Source organism: Amblyomma mixtum, chromosome 1, assembly GCF_055824585.1.
Source record: "Amblyomma mixtum isolate Tamu chromosome 1, ASM5582458v1, whole genome shotgun sequence".
NCBI classification, from domain to species: domain Eukaryota; kingdom Metazoa; phylum Arthropoda; class Arachnida; order Ixodida; family Ixodidae; genus Amblyomma; species Amblyomma mixtum.
In genome coordinates this window covers 77912798-77932729 of record NC_143012.1, presented here as the reverse complement: position 1 = coordinate 77932729, position 19932 = coordinate 77912798, and the positions used below count along the sequence as shown (strand labels likewise).

The 19932-nt window shown below is 46.8% G+C and overlaps 1 protein-coding gene across 1 annotated transcript in view; it reads left to right on the top strand.

Moving 5' to 3' along the window:
- Nucleotides 1–9953, top strand: part of LOC149366860 (tyrosine-protein kinase SYK-like) — a 125079-nt gene extending 115126 nt beyond the window's left edge. The window contains exons 12-18 of the mRNA XM_089565937.1: nucleotides 1007–1113; nucleotides 3198–3264; nucleotides 3609–3690; nucleotides 4683–4884; nucleotides 6460–6600; nucleotides 6835–6947; nucleotides 9126–9953. Of these exons, the coding sequence (XP_089422063.1) occupies nucleotides 1007–1113; nucleotides 3198–3264; nucleotides 3609–3690; nucleotides 4683–4884; nucleotides 6460–6600; nucleotides 6835–6947; nucleotides 9126–9195 (782 nt within the window). The 3' untranslated portion in view covers nucleotides 9196–9953. The remainder of the gene's footprint in view (nucleotides 1–1006; nucleotides 1114–3197; nucleotides 3265–3608; nucleotides 3691–4682; nucleotides 4885–6459; nucleotides 6601–6834; nucleotides 6948–9125) is intronic.
- Nucleotides 9954–19932: the final 9979 nt, after the last annotated feature.

Sequence of the window (19932 nt, the reverse complement as noted above, 5' to 3'; positions counted from 1 at the left end):
GCCCAAATAGTACCGGTGGGCCTTCACTTTTCTTCCGTACATCTTGGGCAGTTCAACCCAACCTGCACTCTGCACTTGAGGCATGCGCTTATTCTCTAACCATAACGTACTGCCGGGGGCTGTAAGTGAAGGAAGCCAACACCATAATTACATTATGGCTGAAAGAAAACTGATTGGAAAGTACAAGAACAAATCACCGGATGCCGCCAGTGGGATCCGAACGACCTCTGAATTTCACGTCCGGTGCTCTGAAGAATGAGCTACCGCGGCAACTGTCCAATCAAACTTTCTGGGGTATCTACGTTGCGTGTAACCTAACCTTGAAAGTATTCACCAGTGCCATCCTCGTCCATCGCTGCAGACGCAGTACATCCTGCACAGCTTCAAGTGTCACATAGAACGTGACCTAACGGCGAGGGTGGAAGCTATGCGAGAACCCTCTTACATGTATGCTGCCTATATGGCGCCAACACTTCGAAGAACGCGGCGCTCATAGAGCTATTGAGCAGAACAGGGAAGGGAAATGAGTAGCTTGTTATGACATACAAATGAAGGGAGGCAGCAGTAGCCGAAACCAAATAAAGCAAAGGGGTATGTTTTCTACATGTTGCTATGGTTAGAGACGGTTCTGGTTGTGGTTAGATCATAATCTCCTGTAGGAGGCTCTGCTCTTAGTAGCCGTTTACATATGCAGTATTGAAAAATGTTCTTTGGCTTAAAGGTAGGGTCGCCACCGCAGTGATTTCATGTTTCCGTATTCTCTGGAGTCTGTACCAGTTATGGGGCATGTGCTGGTCCTATGCATAACTAAACCTACCAGCAAAATTTTAACATGATCCTACTCTTATCGCTTCTCCCATTGCTCAAAACATAGATCTAAAGGCAAAATATGGTTATTTCTACCGTGATTCATGAAGAAACGTAACTGAGTAATTGACCGCTGCAAGCCTTTACTGTATTGAATTCGCGCGCGCTCGAAGTCATGTTCGTTCTTTTGGTGGCGCAGGCGTGGGCAACTTCGGCGAGGTTCACCGCGCTCTCTTCGGCAGCAGCCCCGTCGAGGTGCAGATAGCAGTGAAGAGGCTCAGGGACACCATCGTCGGCGACCACCGGGTGAGAGACCACTGGGTTTCGACGGTGCAGGGGAGGGGTGCTCTTCCATAAATGTGTTGGCACACATACAACCATAGAAACCATCGAAATAGAAAGAGCGAGACACTATTTGATATCGAATGCAAAAGTCCGCCTGGCCATGCGCATGGCGCGCCGCTACAGTGAAGACCTGCCGAATTATTCGCAGTGCACAGCATCCGCAAAATGTGACCAGGGAGTTTCGCTAAAACTGGGCTCCAAGTTGTTTGCCTGAGTTCGGCCTGCACGATTAGGAGCATCGCTATTTGGGGGTGTTAAAGAAAAAGAGATAGATGGATAAACAGAGCGTGAGTACATGTTTTAAATTATGTTCTGTCTTCTGTCCTTCCGGACACACTGACCGTTGGGAAATGCACTAAAGTATACGACACAACATAGAGTTTCTTACTATTACCTAGAGGGAAAGCTGGCAAGCCGTCTATGGGAGTTTGCATGGAGACCCCACGTGACCACCTCAGCCACCATGGGCGCTCAAAGCATCATGGGGCGGTGAGCTACTTGTTGCGGAACTGCAACTTTTGGCCAAAAAATGATCAAGAAATAAAGCTGTTTGATAATCACAAACGTCCTGACATTGAAAATCTTGTCTAATGATTGCAACAAACGAGCAGAAAAGCATTTAAGTGCAAAATTTGCCCAAAATAAGAGACGACTCGCTCTCCTATTGGCCAAGCAATGAACACTATAAGAACTAATATTTCGTAATTAACAAGCGCATTTTTAAAAGTAAATATGTTTTCAAAAAAATGTTGTTGCTTAGATACTTTAAGAGGTTTTTTAATGGCATTTCAGAAGAGTAAAACCTTTTATTGGCGTCGTGTGTCGTCGCGTTTTCACTACTATGGTTTTTGCACACTGCGGTCGCGCGAAAGTCGTCTGCGCACACACGAACAACGTTTTTGAAATGAAACGTCTGAGTAGTACTACTCTGTGTTCCCGAAAAACTACGACTGTCCCGCAACAAGTAGCTCACCGCCCCATGATGCTTTGGGCGTCCACGGTGGCTGAAGGGCAGCGCCGCCAGCTTTCCCTCTAGGTAATAGTAAGAAACTCTATGCGACACAAACTGCATGAATGGCATAAAGGTGACATCTACAAGTTTCGGTCTCAGGATGCTACGGGCCTGTGGTGCAAAGAAGTAAAATCAGATTATGCGAGGCGATCGCTAAAGGTGACGTTGTATAGACGGTACCCTATACACGCACCGGATTCGGGTCGCAGTAAGCAGCCGGGCGCCCTGAGCAGAACTGTAATGGATTCCGCTTCAATGTATAATATCTGGAGAGATTAACGGTGAAAACGCCGCCACGGCATTTGTTCATAACAACTCAAGGGCTAAATATGGGACGTACAGAAGTTCGCTCCATTTCCATACTTGCTTAGTTCAGTCCTGATCGCTATACTGCGGGCCCGCCGTTATGGCTCAGTGGCTTTGCCAAAGGTCGCCGAATAAAAACCCGGCCACAGCAGCCGCATTTCAACGGAAGTGAAATGCAAAAACGCTTGCGTGCTGTGTGATATCAGCGCACGTTTAAGAACCCCAGGTGGCCTAAATTAATCGGAAGCCCTTCCCAACGGCGTCCCCATAGCTCATGTTATTTATGGACGTTAAAACCGCACATGAATTTGTACTATTAACAGCTAACTGTGAAAACTTGCTGTGAGAGCAGATACTCTCGGTAAAAGAAATGCAAGTTTTTGAAGTTTTTGCAGCAGGTGAAATCCGCTGGCTTGAATTTGTTTGGCGGAAGAGGATGGTCCCCACTTTTGCACTCTGCCGTGCAAAAAGCCGTGTGGCTGCTTTTTTCTTTGCGTTTTGAGTAGTACTTATTCACTAAGTATACCTAACGCATCGCCAGCAGCTCGTCCTACATGAAATGCTGTAGGTCTCGATTGGCCCAGTGGAGGTTTTACTGGTACTGGCAGGATAGCGACTAAAACTGTGCAGGACAGGTTTTGCGCTGTGACCCAGTGCGTTGTGAGCCCAGAACCTGGCTTTTTGTGCTTTAGCATTTGAGTGGTGCCCATTTCTTCTTTTTGTGCAGGAAGAGATCATGAACGAGGCGCAGACGATGGCCCAGCTGGACCACCCGCACATCGTTCGCCTCATTGGTAAGACTTTCGCTAAAGAAAACGACAAGCTACGCAATGCTTTTCTGTTTGGCAAGGAAATGCATTGGAGACGATACTTTGATATGTCGACATGGGCGCCTGTGAGTGGAGATAGAGGCCCTGGATGCCATCATTAAAAAAAATATGAATTTCCTGCATAAATCGGTATCGTGAGCAGTAGGCATTACTTCGGTTCAGTTTTCTGGAGTAAGGCACTTATTAGTTCATGCTCCTGCCACCCCCTTTCCCCTTGAGATCGATGAACGTTTCATTCCGAACGAACATTGCTTCGTGGTACCAGTGTTGCCAGGGCATCTGAAAATGTGCGCCCGCACTGCATCCAGGCGTGTCCCAAGGACAGTCGCTGATGCTGGTCATGGAGCTGGCTCCTCTGGGGCCGCTCAACCGGTTCCTCAGGCTCAACAGGTGAGATGCCACTTTCCCCTTCTCTTGGCTCCGATGGCTGAGGTCGTTTTATATTGGATGAAATGCTTTATAATGTTGAATTCTGACATTTACGACTCGGGTCTTACAGTATCCGCTTGTTTTTAGCCGTCTGTCCACTTAGATGCTCGCATGTAGATGACAATCAACATATTTGCAGCGCCGTACTTAACGTCTGCACGTGTACAAGAAGCGGGTACGTTGTAAAATGAGCCCAAGTACATAACACAGCTAGACCTTCATTACAAGCTCAGCCGGTTCGCAGAGGAGCCCTCATTTATTTACAAGCGTGGATGACATATCCTCGAAAAATATATGCGCCGCAAGGCGAGCTCCTTGAAGTCACGCAACGAAAAGGTACGCTCCTGCATTAAAGAATACCTTCCAGCGTGTACCACAGTAGGGTTAACCAGGTGTTCCATGGACTAGCCGTTGTGCTTCTGTGTCCTTGGAGGCAACGAAATTACTCATCCAAATGAGAGTGTCGTATGAGACGTGTGTGTAGAGAAGAGTGGACGCTTTGTAGAATTTGCCACGTAGAAGAGTTCAATGCGTATATCAGCCAGATGGAATTGGTAATGTGTGTTCTCGTGAGAGGTACGATAGAGGTATCACACTGACTTCTTCATCTCCAGGACCGCGAAAAAGGAGCTTTCTGTGCGAGTCTGCGCAGTTTGGCTTAAGAAAAACCAGGATTCTGATGAGCCCATTTTGGCAAACGGACACACACGGTGCAAGAAAGTGCTGACATAATGTGCCAACACGTGAGACGAGGAAAGATCTGAGATCGAGGGTGCATTGATGGGATAAAAACATGGGGTCGGCGAGGAGAGAACTATTTGGACTGAATAGGCACATTCCTTCGTAGGTACGACGGATGAGATGATGGTGACGGGTGGTAATATCATTGCTTTGCTGCCCACTGATTACGTAATACAATTCCATTACTGATTCCCGTGGTTCCATCCCTGCAGGTCTCAGCTGCAGCAGGACGGTGCCGGCCGCGTGCTATCCCTGGCGACGCAGATATGCGGCGCCATGGCCTACCTGGAGGCGAGGCAGCTGGTCCACAGGGACCTGGCCGCGCGCAATGTCCTCCTGGTCAACGACCGCTTCGCCAAGGTGTCCGACTTCGGCATGACGCGAGCGCTGGGCTCCGGCAAAGACTACTACAAGGTACACTCCGCTTGGTCTCTGTCTCTCGGTGACAGCTTGGGTTCAAAACATCCGCGTTCTCCCATTTTTTATCGCATCTTTCTTTGATTTATTTTTTTTTTCTCTTAGGTCAGCGCATGCGCTACTTTTGCTCAGGTTCCGTTCACGTGGTTAGTTTTGGCTTTCTTCGTCAGTCGGAAGTTAGCGCCTGTGTTCTGGGTGTGTGTTCTCTCCCCTTTTGTCCGTCGTCCTGGTTTTGCGCTACTCATATATTATGGATCATTACCGACTTGCCCAAATTTCCACCCTGGTGAATCACAGCTTGCGAAATCCAAAGTACTATTCTTAGTGCAAACAGTAAAAGTTAGTCCGTGTCTGTCCCTTTCATCAGTAGTATTCCTTCTTAGTAGTATACAATAGCTGTATCTTACCGGTACTCACCTAAGGGGCCGAAACGTGGAGGCTAACAAAGAGGGTTCAGCTTAAGTTAAGGACAACGCAGTGAGCTATGCAAAGAAGAATGGTAGGTGTAACGTTAAAGGGGCTGCGAAACACTGCTTGGGGGGATACTGGCAATACTTCAGGTGGGTTCTTTATGTCACACAGATGATGACTTAAAAAGAATTTCAGGAATCGATGCACAGGAACGGGAGTTATTCAATGAAGAAATTTCAAAATACAAGCAAACAAAACGCTGCCCTCAACTCGATTTTGGCGGGGCTTCCCACTCCTATTTCGCTCTCCCTATGACGGCACCTGGCGCAACCAATCAAAACAGCCTGCCAGTGCACGTCGCGGAAGTTTGCACTCCATGGTTGCCTGCTCTCTGTAACTCGTTCTTGCTGAGACTGGCGGCGTCGTTTCCATGCCAGAGCGCCCCTGGTGGTGTATTTTTATTTTACTTGCTTTGCAGGGCTTTTATCTAAGACAAACAAGTTGTTTTTGTTGATCTAATACAAAACGCAGACAGGTGACAAAATGTGTCTCTATTTATTCACACAATTTGCGTATATTTACTGTTTGTCCGATCATCAAGCTCGCGCCAGGTGATGTCATATCCGCTGCTCAAACCCGCCACTGTGTGGCGGCACCATCAGAGCCATGAATTTGTTTTTGGGAGGATATTAAAACATTAAAAAACGGAATATACGCGGTATTACCGACGCTAATAGCACCATTATAACTCACTGTATGCGACCAACAGACAAAACAGTCAACTAAGATTGTGTTTCTGGGCCCCTTTAAGAGATCGGAAGCGGGCGGAGTGGGTGAGGGAACAAACGCGAATTGATAACATCCTAGTCGAAATCAAGAGCAAGAAATGGGCTTGGGCAGAGCATGTAATGCGAAGGCAAGGCAACCGCTGTTCCTGAAGTGTAACGGAGTGGACTCCAAGAGAAGGCAAGCGTAGCAGGGGACAGCAGAAAGTTAGGTGGGGGATGAGATTAAGAAGTTTGCGGGGATACAGTGACCGCTGCTGGCAAAGGAGAGGGTTAATTTCAGAGCCATGGGGGGGGGGGGGGGGGGGCCTTTGCCCTGTAATTGGCATAGTCAGGCTGATGATGATGATGTTAACGAAGCATGCTTCATGCGCAGGCCCAAGCGGCGGGAAAGTGGCCCCTAAAGTGGTACGCTCCAGAGTGCATCTACTTCTTCAAGTTCAGCACAAAGTCGGACGTCTGGAGCTTCGGCGTCACTCTCTGGGAGGCCCTGTCCTACGGCGAGAGGCCGTATCAGGTACGTTGGGGCCCGTCGATGGCCCTGCATGCGCAACCGAAGTCCACACTAGGGCCGATGCAAATACACATACAGCGATGCAGACAGCATAGCCATTCTCTCTGAAGAAGTTCCCGCATGCGAGTGCCGCTTTAAACTGTCCAAGAAGTGGACCGTTGTGGCGTTCCAGGTCCATGACGCCATTCTGACTGCCTGTAGACAGTTTCCACACCTCTTCTTTTTTCGGGCGCGTAGGGTCTTGCGGGCCAGAGCATCCTGGCGATGCTGGAGAGTGGCCAGCGACTGGAGCAGCCTGACGAATGCCCCGACCGCGTCTACCAGCTGATGCAGTCCTGTTGGCAGTACAAGTGAGTCGCTTCGACATCCATCGCAATTGCACAACGCGTCACAGGGGTGTCCTTCCTTAACTGGCGCAGCCGCGAGTCAGATTTTTCCTTACGCTTTAGATGCAGGGTATGCAGTTGAATTAAAGTGACGTTTTGCTGAACGTTATGCCGTGTTGAAACAAGTGCATGAGGCTCTTTGTTAGCAGGCAGTGGTCTCTGAAAGCGGAGGCCTGCCCCTTGCCATCATTAACGCACCGTGTGGTCCTTGCTTTGACGGCATTGTAAAAGCTCGTACAGTTTATCAGTTGGGATTTCAACAGTAATGCCGCAGTGATTACGATGAAACAGCACGCACATGCAAGCCCAGATTTTATGCACTAGCGCAGTTTGTTTTATTTATTCATTACCAGTACTGTGAGCTCTTAGAGGCTCTTTGTGAGTGGGAAAGGCACAGCTAATTGAGTATAGAAAAGTTCCTGCTGAAACTTTTTCAAAGTTTACTAGAGATTTGAATCCATTAAATACACGTGGGTTGAAAGAAATAGGTTAGAAATAGCTTCCGGAAGAAATAAAACAAATATATTTGCTAGCCCTCACCATTGGGGACATAACTGTACGGAAATGCTTAGTAAGACAAGATAACCGCAAGTGCAAGGTAGAGCCGAAATTGAATTTCATCTGATAAAGTGTTTAAAATTACTTCAGCCTAGCGATTTTTCTCCGAGTAGGTAATGCCAGAAGCTGCGCCAATGAAATAAGTGTTTTTCCAAGTAAAAGAAGCATGACAGAATGCGAGCGAACACACAGAAGTGGACAGCCCGTTTGTTTCACATAGTTGATGCCCTCTCGCGCTGCTTCGAAACGTCCATGCGCGCGAAATAATCCGGCCCAAGGTTTCAGTACTTTTATAGACTGCGTTCATTTTGAACAATTCTGTACAAAGCTTTCTGAGCGGGAAACCGTAACGCATTTTTTTCATAATATGCAAGATTTCACTATAACAATCAATATATCGGCACATCATCCGACGGCAGTCTTTGTATTATTTTTCTATTAACGTTTTTGCTATTGTTAAAAGCATTCTCCATTCGTTTTTTATGGCAGTCTTAACTGTTCAATGCGATCGATGGAAACACTTTAAAAGAAAGATTTCGCGACATATCAAAAGAATGTACAATTAACTTTAATATTTCCAAGCAGTGTCTGACAATTTTTAATTTTCAAAATTTTTGTCCTAGAATGTTTATTTTTTATTTATTCAATACTGCCAGGTAGGACCAGGCAGGAGGAGCAGTAAAATGTGAAATAAGGCAGAGTAACATTTGACAACACAATTTAAAATAGACACAAAAGACCACACATCCATAATTCGAACACAAAGGCACACTGAATACAACGAAAATTTTGTGTCAACGTTTGACACCCAAAATGCACAGCACGCACAAAAAACTGGCAATGCTGTCAGTGCTCTTTAAAGGGCAAATGCATCACTTCTTGAGAATTTCGCAATATTCGAGGATTCAAATCGATATAGGCTGTAGGTGAAGCATGCCAAGTATTATTGCACTATCATTTAAAATAGTGACGAAATCGGCGATTGAATTTTGCACTTTTCATCAAAGCACCGCAGGAGTGCGGGGAAGTTCAGTTTGACGTCACGGAAGGTATGATTTCAGATTCCCGCCCGCTACCATCAGCCACACATTGCCGTGCACCGTTGGATGCTGCCAAACAACGCTCGGCGGGCTTTGCCGTCTGTGGCGTTGGTTTTTTTTTTCATTTAAAGCATGTGTTTACGCGTTGTAAATGTACTGATACCTTCGATGATGTCCTCAGACGTCCCGCACTCAGCGTTGTGCACTGCGGAGAAGCTTGAAGGCCATCGCGATTTTGATCGGCGATTACGTCAAGATTTCAAAAGCTAGCCCAAAAGGATTTCGCATACTTTACCTGCAAGTTTCACACATTCAACCATTTTAGGCTCGTCGATTTCTAAAACCTATGCAGTTGCCCTTTAAGCAGCTGAAAGAAAGCTGGTTTCATTGTCTTATTGTTCGCGGAAAATAAGAATATTTAAAGTTAGTTCTGGCATGATAAGGGGTTAACGACGGGACATGGTGTGGTAAATGAGAATGTATACCTAACTATTAGTCACTGAGCACGTTCAAGTTTCTTTATCGCAAGTTTGTTTCCTCCCAGGCCCGATGACCGACCCACATTCACGGAAATCTGCGCCACGCTTCGGGAGGCACTGGAAGAATGCACTTGACCCGCCGCCCGTGATGCGGCCGAAAAAAAAGAGCGCCACAGCGCAGGCATCAACGCCATCCAGCGGACGTCACCGGTACAGCCGGCTCAGCCCAGCGGACAGTACCTCAAGGCACCAATCTGTGATGTTTTTATCGCACTCTAGACTCGGAAACAACTGCAAGATGCGTGCAACTAACGACAAATGCTCACAAACGCTTCCATCGCTCTCCGCGGAGGCACGTCAAAACGGGGCGTTTTGAAGGATATCCTACTCCATCAACTTTTAAAGGCTGTTCTACTCCAACATTCCACGCCATGTTTATAAACTGCCGCGGGCGTCGGGTACTTGCAGATAACCGTTACCTGCGCTCGCCCACAGAGCCTTCATCCCTCCAGGGGGCGTGGCGAATGGAATGAACCAAGGGCCCGCCAAATCTAGCGGACTGCCGATTCACCGTGGTACACTTTTTTTTTTTTGCGAGCACGTTGGCGACCGCTCTTCCATCTTGGGTGGGTCCCTCTGTTGATTAGAATTTAAGAAGTCATCATGAAACACATGGCCGTTTCGCTTGCAAGGCATACACCGACGAGCATTTCCTGCAAGAGGGACCCAAAATGGCGGCCAGGGGAAAGATGGAGACTTGGTCTTGGCAATTCCCTCATAGGAATGACGAATAACAGACATAACAGCCAGTCGACTCTCGGAGCAGATTTAAATCGAGTCAGTTCAAACCGCGAGCCACTAGGGGTGAAAGCGACATTGTCTGAAATATTCCATCTTGTGGACTTACGTCCATCTTCAGAAAGAAAATGCGCCATATTGATCGACGGAAGTAATGGGGACATCAATGGGGAGCTACAAACTACTATAGCGAGCTTTCGTGACCAATAGTCTTGAAGGCGCTGGCGCTAGCCACTTACACGGAGAGTTGAAAGAGGCCCAGGTAAAGTTGCCGGCAAGACTTGCGACAATTGTTGATAGAGATAACGATGAGCCAAGTTGAACTATATTCGCCGCTTGCTGCGAGTTTCCCAAAACGTCTATTTTCCTAGTGATGCTTGCACTGACATCACAGAAGCCTCTTGCTTCTAGTGCAGCGTTCGAAGAACTCAGCGTAACATTTGGTGCAAGAGCAAAAAGTTTTGCCGATAGTTTCCCTTTCCGCGTTACATTTCCACGTAATTTCGTTACATGCGGAACAGTTCTCTAAAACTACAAAACTTGATATTTATCATACTTTCAACCAGAAATAAGCCACCGGATTATAGCAGTGGCGGTTTTCTGCGCATCGGTACAAATCTTTCTTTAATTATGCTGGCGTTTGTTAGCAGCATATCAGTAGGTTTTTGTTGGAGGCAGCTCCATAGAGATCTGGTTTCTGTTTACCCTTTATTCTCAGCAAAATTCCAATGGCCTAGAGGCCATATCCAATTTTGTTTCATTAGAGTAAAGCGCGGGTGCTTCAAATGCTAGGCTGTTCAAGAAAAACACTAACCGGAACAAATCAGAAAAGCTGGCAGTTGGTTTTGTAATGTTCTTGCATATAATCCTTTGTTACTGTCCGCTCTATATTTGTGGCTTTCTTCTCAAACCGTGCGTCAACATGAACACCCGCGTCGCTGTCAAGGTTCTTTATTCAATCCGAAGCATTGCGAACATCTCGGAAGAGAAACCATTAGATGCAATATAACAGAAACCAGCGGACTTGTGTCGTGGTGACTTTCTCCCATCAGAATTTGTACACTCCAGCAATTATTTGTATTGAAGAATGGGCCTTATTGGCCTTAATGACGAACCCTCACAAGTCAGGCAGGTTTCAAGCAAATCCGTTCCTTATCTGTCATGGCGATGCCGGGACTTCATCTTTGCTCAAATGAACACAACGTCGACCCGTCCTACACTGGCAAATCTGCCGTAACAAAATGATTTTCATTCATTGGGATTCACGAGTACAGCTCATGTCAGCTTCTCTGCTATCCATCATTCGAATAACGCATTCTTAGTTCCCTTTGGAAGCCAAAACTCCTGGCTTGGAAGCTTAGAACTTCGCGCTACTGTTTACATCCTGAGACGCTTGAGTGATTCCGTACCGAAGTGGTGCCGAGCGATCACTTATTCGAAAACTCGTCTCACCTATCTGCGCTTCAAGTCAACTGATAGTCGATGAAAAGGTCTGCAGTAAAGCATTTTCATCTGCAGTCGAGCTCATTTTGGTTAAGGAGATTGACTAAAAATGTATCATATTAGAAGCCTGTGTAGCCTCCGAGGTGAGAAACAGTATAATTGAAAACTTCCACTTTATGATAACATGTTTGCGAAAGAGTTCTGAACTGATTTTCGATGCACAAAACCAGCTCACACAGTTACAGTTTCTGGTCGTTTTTTAACGCCTCACTTTCGCGGTCGTGTGATCTGAGACAAACCGGCTTGATCTCTGCTGTGGAATTCCAGTGTTACCATCCTTCAGATGGGCTGAAAGAAGGAAGATATCGTAAAAACAACTGTCTTTCTATTAATAGTGGCAAGAAGATTCCAAACTTCTTCATCGGCCCCATTGTAGCTTTTCAGTTGGACTTTCCGTACACACTGCAAGGTTCACTGCCAGCAAAAAGCTACTCATAATTCGTCTAATTTTACTGGTTTGTCCTTCTGTGGTGATGATATAACATCCGCTATACCTAGCGGAGTTACTGGCAAATTTGCGTCGGAAATAAGCGTCTCAGAACGCAGAAAGGAATTAGATATGGTGCTTGGAGGAGTGACAGATCGCGCAGAAAATCCACTGAAGCCTTTATTTCTGAGAATCTTTCATGATGCATCGGCATTAAAAAAAAAGCTTACTCATTGTTAGTCATCCCATTTGATCTAAATCGCCATGAGTGCCCTCATAATGCAGTACAAATTAATTGGTGAACGTGTAAAAGTTCTTCAAACTCGCCTCTCTTGGATCAAGGTAGAATCGGGTTGATAACAAATGCAATACGGGAATGCTTTTTCAAGCCATTAAAAATGAATCTAGAGTGTTAATGCGTTTTAACTTTTGTGTTCTTTTGTTGCTAGCGACCACGAAATGACATAGAGAAAGCGCTGCCACGTAGAAGTATAACTGAACGAACGACGAGGCATAGTTAGGTGCGCACCGTTATCTTCGGCCCTGTCTGCTACCATCGACTACAGGCTACTTCATGTTGAGGACGCCACCGCAGGTGTCATTATCCTACTTCTAGAAATTGTTACTGAGCCGGCAAAACGCCCTCAGAAGGAATACAGGCGTTTCTCGTTTTGATCCGCCTTGGAAAACTTGCTACTAAGGTGCGGCTCCGACGTAAACGGAGAGACCGGGTAGCGGACGCTTCCCGCCATCGCGATCGCCATCACTCCTGCAGCTGAGAGAGCAGTGTGCCCGGTGAAAGCTGTAGGCATCTATGCACTGACAACGCAATCGCCAGCCTGGATGCGGCAGGCGTTTGCATTGTCCCTGAGGCCCAGTAGAGGGGGCCTTAGCTGCGGACGGTTCGTGTAGACCTCTAGCGGTAGCGCCTTGAAGGAGCCCGCCCGACTGTGTTCGGGACGGGAAAGTAGTTTTCGGTGGGTGTTGTTGTTTACGTGCCGTCGTTCGCCGTCGTCTATGGTTGCGTCACTGGGGTCATTGGACTGCGAAGCCAGGAGACTTCTGGCTGCCGGAGGCTTCTGCTCGCACATCGTTCGGGGACTTAGGCTTAGCTGTGGTCAGAAGCTGCGGACTTTTAAGAGAGGCTTTGGTCCCGTGTAGGACTTGGAGGATTCCGAAAACGGCAGGAACAACACCGGTGTAGTACTTGCAAGGCGTTCATGCTCGGCATTGATTGATTGATTGATTGATTGATTGTAAAACAATTTATTCGCCAGAAAGAGCTTGGCAAGAGGTCGCGTTAAGTGGTCGAGAGTACGCAGCCCTTGACGACTTTGTCAGCCCACTCCACCGCCAAAACTTGCGTTCTGGGGTTAGGGCTAGCCAAATGCTCGGCAAATGCTTGCTTAGAAATGTGGCGCTCTCTGTTTCAGAGAGTAACGAAGTGCTAGAGGATGGGAAAAATTTATTGGCGCTGAAGTTTGTACCCCCTTTTGCCAAAAGTAAGCGAGCAGCAGATTTTTGCTTCTCAACCATATAGCGGATCTTTTACGACACCCCTAAAGACCGAAAGGTGTTAAAACTTGAGGACCGGGGTTCACTTTACTTACAGAGATTCAGAGCTTAAGGGTAGCCATAAGTACTTCGCTAACGGCTGAGAAACAAACCACCGTTACTCGGTTACTTTTGGTAAAGACTGTACTTATACCTTGTCATCACTTTTTTTTTTTTTCATTCATCCTAAAGTCAGCTGAAGCTATTCCGTTGTCTGAAGGCTCGGTGGGTTTTCACCACTCACCGAACAACTTCGAGTAGCTTTGGTACTCCGCAACAGCTTTCGCATTCCGGACTGCTTATCCTGCGCTGTCGTCCACAGTTGATTAAACCATCTCGCCGCACGCTGTACCAAACAGCAGCAAAATTGGATCGCAGCGGAGAAGATGCTCCCGGAGAATATTTGAACTATAGGGACTCCGTTCCAGTTCAGGCAAGGATAGCGGCGACGGAATATCAGTCCAACTGTCGTGACAAACTGAAGGTAGCCAAAACTCGATGTAGTGAAGCCACCAAGACGCGTTTGTATGAATCCTATGGCAAAACGAAAAATGGCAAGAGTCGTCATTCTTGAACGGCTGCCCAATGTGTTAAAATGATCTGTCAGCAAAACCCTTCAAGTCCTGACGGAATGCTATCGAAGAACAGCGGCACATGCTAAGTTAGTAAGGAAGCTTCTTGGGCAGCAAACTTGCAGCTTAATCCAGTCTATTGCTCAGGAACGTTGCCAGCCAACTGATGGCAGCGCTCTCCTGTGGTGTCAAACAGCCGCTATGCTGACCACAACGTTACGGGTCGGTGCTATTAAATAATTGTTTTTTTTTTTGCCGAATTTCATCTCTATTTTGTAGTCCGCAGCGTCGATTGCGTGGCCGTTGCGATGACTGGCGAATCAGCAGTGAAGGGCAAGATAATCTTTTTTTTTATATAGAATCGAAACACTTCTATCAATGATGCATTGGCTCAGTGAGACAAAGTCGGCATTGAAGCGAGCAAAGAAAGCAATCGCTCTACATTTGTCTACAGAAAGGTGTCCTTTTTCTGTGCATGTTTCCGTTAGGGGAAAACATGCCCCGCGCTCGTCGCCTTCTGGCCACTCTGTTTTCCGGCCTAGACTACAAATTTCGCGAGTAGCAACTTTTGTGCGGGCACGACACCAGGCGCGATATCCACTAACAGCCTGCAACAGACGATATCTTAACACGAGCGTTAACATCACGACGTCATCCCTGCTATTGGTGCCAGAGCTACAATGAGGGGCAGCATGTCTGTAGAATGAAGTCGTATGGAAAGCTGGTGCAATAATTTTGTTTGAGATATATTGCTGTTGTACTGCTCGGCCTGTGCTAGAGCAACGGTGCCCGTGCTATGTGCTGCCCCGACGCTGGTGCTTCTGTTATTGGTCGAGATGCTGTTATGGTGGTAGAGGCTTGTTCTCCTTGGGAAATCATGTAGTTACCTGTGTTTAACTATGGATGTGCGTAATGAAACGAATAACAGCAGTCACTGACCAAGTCAGAGATGATGGGATTGAAGTTGCCCAGTTTCTAATACATGCACAGGTGCGAACCCGAAGTAAGTGGAGTATTCCATAGCCTTCAAACTCTATTTGCGCGTTGCATAGCGGAAATTGGTAGGACTCGCATGTACCGTCCTCACCAAAAGTAACCGAGCAGCCGTGACGGCGACCGTCGCGGCTGTTCGGTCACTTTTGGCGAAGACGGTACACTAAACACTGGTGGAGTCTGCTGGCACGGTTCCTCATGGGACACGATGTGTCTGAATTTTTGCTAGGACAGGCCTGATTCACTTCGAACAGAATCGCGTAGTCCGCTTACTAATGTCCGCACCTACCCTTGTTCACGATCTTTTCTTTGTAAATGGCGAAAATGCGAAGAAAAAGTGCGAACATGGCCATAGAATGATCTGGACGCATGTTCACGAGAGTGTTTTCCCGCTCATATTCTCTTCCATATGCAAATAAGACAGGCTGCAAACTGCCTACGATGCTTTCGGATGCCTGTATGTCAGCACTGAGGGTTGGTCGTAGAAGCGCAGTCGGCAGCACTTCGGATACTGCCATTTTAAGGTCTCTCTTCCAGCAGCTAAAAAGGATGAAAGAATGTGCGATACTTGGAATACAGCTGTTTAAATAACACTGTGCCGCTTTACAGTTTTTAACTAACTGGAATTCCATATAGGCGCTTGCGAGCCAAATTTAAACACCCGAGTTTTAGATCAAAGCCTGACACATTGTCGGCATGTGTATGCAGCCGTTGCTCACATAACCTCTTCTTGAGCGTACCTTTTCACTGGACGAAAGTATATTTAAATCTTTATTATTTACAAAGTTTCCTGCTTCCTGATCAACAGCTTGATTCTTGTTTCTATTCCATAGCACTGCATAAACGACAAAACAAGACACCTTCGTGGGCCTCGTAATACTTGATGATGTGCCCGTTCCAAGGAGCGGGCGCAGTGAAAACAATAACATTAGTCGATATTTCAAAAAAACTCGCTCAGGAAGAAGTTCTCAGTTGATTTCTTTTAGGAGCAACGCAAGAAAAGCACACAGAAAGCGGAATTGGTTTGGCGAAGAAGATGAGACCGCGGCAGCGCGGCTTTTTGCTGTCGGCTGTGCTACATTATGATCGGCCCCTGATAGAATATATCTAGGTCCATCAATTACGTGTGTGTACTTATTCAAATTGTGGTTTGTGTTTGCACTTGATCTTTTTGTTGATGCGCTGCGTCCTTGGTATACGAAGTATGTCGGGTGGTTCATGGGTGGTCGAGACTACAATAGGAGCTTAATAAGGCGGACGCGATGAAACCGGTTGACACCTTCCGTTCCACTTATTCCTTCGTTTCTGTTTTAGCTTCCCTCTCTCTTGTCCGCAGACCGGATTCTGCAGCCGAATGTGCGCAATTTTCGGCAAAACTACTCTAGCCTCGGTACATGCGTAACCTCGATTCTTCGCATGGTGCTTGCTTTCAAAGATTGGAGAAATTTTTGCGAAAGCTTTTGGTTCTTAAGAACTTTTAGATTGATACAGGAACTAACCATCAATAGCAGAGTTTACAAATGAACTGGCCTATGCACCTTTGGCAAGGACTGTAGAGTCCGGCAGACGCTTAAACCATATACACAGATTGCGCTTTCTCTGAAACTTACAGGCCTAAAAAATCACCACGATGGGCATGGTCCAGGGATGAAAGAGAATCTGACTGAAGCAGTAAGGAAACTCAAGATCCGAGTGCACAGAAAATGAAAATACGCGTAAAGCTTCCTCATTTTAAATGCATTCTGTCTCTGATGTGCAACAAGATGTTTTCATAGCTCTAAGCGCTATGAAAGTTGTTACTTTGTGCTTTCTTATTTCCCAGCAGTATACTAAAACGGTTCTTTCCATCTGAAGCAGTGAAGGCGAAAACGATTTAACGCGTTCGTTTCTTTCGAGAAAATTCCAAGGTGTCACACCTGGAACGCGACACGCCTCAATTCTTTTCTCGAAGTACAGGGCCATACATTCGTTTGCAACAGTGCACGCGATACATGAACCTCGAGACACCTAGCGGTGCAAGGAAGAAAATGAAAATTCCGAATGGCCTTAGTGCAGTTAAGCCTGATCACAAGCACAAGACATGCGAAGTTAGGAACCTCCGTACAGCGTAAATAACTGCTGTCCAGAACAATGCTCGGCCGATAACACGTCTACTCCGGTCTCCTGGCATTCAAGAGGAATTAGAAATCTCTCTGGGTATTCACTACATCGTAGTAGCCTCGAGAGAGGAGTAGCCCCACCTGGCGGCTCAGTCCAGTGGCCCCAGTGCGCAAGCGGCTGTCCCACAGGAGTCGGGGCGGCGCTAGAGCGCCCTTAGGTGGTTAGCGTTTAGTTTGCAGAGTAGCTCTTGGCATGCAGTACTCGGTCTGCTGTGATAACACACTGTGTGTACAATACTGTAACGGAAGTAAGACGAAAAAAAAATGGCCGGCCACCGGCCCTCGTTGTATAGCCATCGTTTTTACACTGGTGCACGTCTGTGTGACTGAGTGAATTGTGTACATATGTACATAGAAGGAAATAAAACAGGTATAATTCTTGCTACGGTCTACGTGTGCACTTCTGCATGCTCCGAAAGCCTTGGACGGCGTGACACTACTATAGACATTTACGCTTGAGATTGATGTGCAGCAATTTTATAAGAGAGACATGGCACATTTACAGGACCGCACTGTACTTACACACTGAACACAAATATTCCTATATGGGAGTAAAAAGCACTCCCTTTTAATACTAAGGGTGTACTGGAGGACAGGTTACCCCCTTTTTACTCCTTTGTGCTTAGAGTGTATAGTGAAGGTAAAAGAGGCAGAAGACAATTTCAAGACAGTTTGCTCGCGTCAGAGTTTCCTGCCCACAGGATTCGATACCGAAATCAGATCTCCTCTTAAAAGGGGAACTTATACTTAAGCTACCTGAATCGTCACGGTGGTTCCGTGGCTTTGGTGTTCAGATGCAGAGCCCAGTTTCGCGGCATCTGATTACGGCCACGAAAGTCACATTTTTATGGAGGTGAAACACATCACCCACGCGCTGTGCGATTTGAGAGAAAGTTAAAGAACCTCCAAGGGTCGAAATTAATGCGGAGACGTCCACTACGGCGTCCCTCAGTTTACGTGCATCTTTGGGGCGTTAAGTCCTATATACCATACCATACCATACCATACCATACCATACCATACCATACCATACCATACCATACCATACCATACCATATCATTGCACACCATACCGTACCGTACCGCCGCCGCAGTGGCACAGTGGTTGTGGTGCTCGGCTGCTGGCCCGAAAGACGCGGGTTCGATCCCGGCCGCGGCGGTCGTATTTCCATGGAGGCAAAATGCTAGAGGCCCGTGTGCTGTGCGATGTCAGTGCACGCTAAAGAACCCCAGGTGGTCGAAATTATCCGGAGCCCTCCACTACGGCGTCCCTCATAGCCTGAGTCGCTTTGGGACGCTAAACCCGGTGAAAACCAAATACCGTACCGTGCCACAGTGCACCATACCATGGCATACAGTACCGCATCATAACATACTGTACCATACTATACCAAACTGTAACATACCGCACTATGCCACGTCATAACAGGCTCTACATTACTACAACGTACCATACCGTGCAATGCTTGCCTAACCGTAAGTAAAACGAAACGCTGCAATGTAACATAGTTGGCTTTCTTAGTCCGAGCTGCGTGTATTGTATTTTCTCATTGATTAGGACTCGCCATACCTGAATTTTTGGTTAGTTTATTCGATGAGTGACCGCCCTCAGCCCAGCATTAACACGATTTAAAGCTTTTCCACGAGGGATGATGTTTTAATATGCACCGCCAAAATACACTTTTAAAGAGCTCAGTGCCAAATTTGATTTGAAGCCCTCCGCACAAATATATAAGGCAGGAGAAGGAAAGGAAAAATTCGCTTCACTAAACAACACGCAAAAGAGCGCCAAGTGTCAAACTTCCTCCACTTTGTGGAATAAGAAACTTGACTCATGCAGCCTTGCTCGCAATGCTGGCAGCTTGCACCCAGTGTCAGAAATAGGAAGCGGTGTCATAAAGATATAAAGGAATTGCAACCTGCCCTTAATGGCCCAGTGATGTCCAACGTTATCAGCGGCTGCAACGTTTTGATCCTGCTGATCGACTGATAAGGCTCCTCTAAGAAAAGCTGGCGTGTTGGCGATCTTTCGGTTGTTAGAAAAATTTAGTCAAAAACCTGCAACACACAAAAGGGGACAAGGTGATGTCGCCAACTCCAGAATCCGGCGAAAAGGTTTGCATTCCCTTAAGTATTTGCTGCAATCTCTGATCATGTGCTTCGTAGCATAACGAACAATTTCCGCCGCGAGAGATCTGCGGTACAAGTCATAGTTGGTGACGAGGCGGGAACATAGCACTAGCTTTCCTGAAATGGCAGTCAACATCACGTGAAATGTGAACAGGACAATCAAAACATGAGCTGCAAAACAAGGATAGCTTTTTTGAATGAGACTGAATACCAGCCTAGTTGAGATTCGCTTCGAAGTTGTGCAGACTACTCTGTAAAAGTGTCAGTGGGCATCGCCTGTCTTTTTTCTCCCGGCATTCACAGTTTTCTGTTTGGTGATCGTGTTTCAGTTGACGCTGATGGAACAGTATTCAGTCTGTGTCATCCTTATGTAGAGCACTGGAGTGGCGCACTTTCTTGCTCAAGAACGGACACCTCGTCGTGGTTTTTATCTTTTACCTTCAACAGTTTAGCGGAAGCGGAGCCACACAGGCCTCTAAGCAAGGGTGGGCATCAGCACTTCGCCAGGAAACAATGACCAGCTTTCTAACTTCAATTTCACTGAATGGTTCGCACTACTCGAGCGCTTTACCCAAGGGTGAGCAGCGCAAGAGACAGTCAGCGTGGGCGTGTTGACGACCGCTTTCGTACACTGCAGTGAAGTTTTACTCGCCTAGGTACAAAGCATATAGGGCGAGCCTTCCGCAGGGGTAACGAAGTTTCATGAGCCAAGAGAGCGAATGATGGTCGGTGGCGA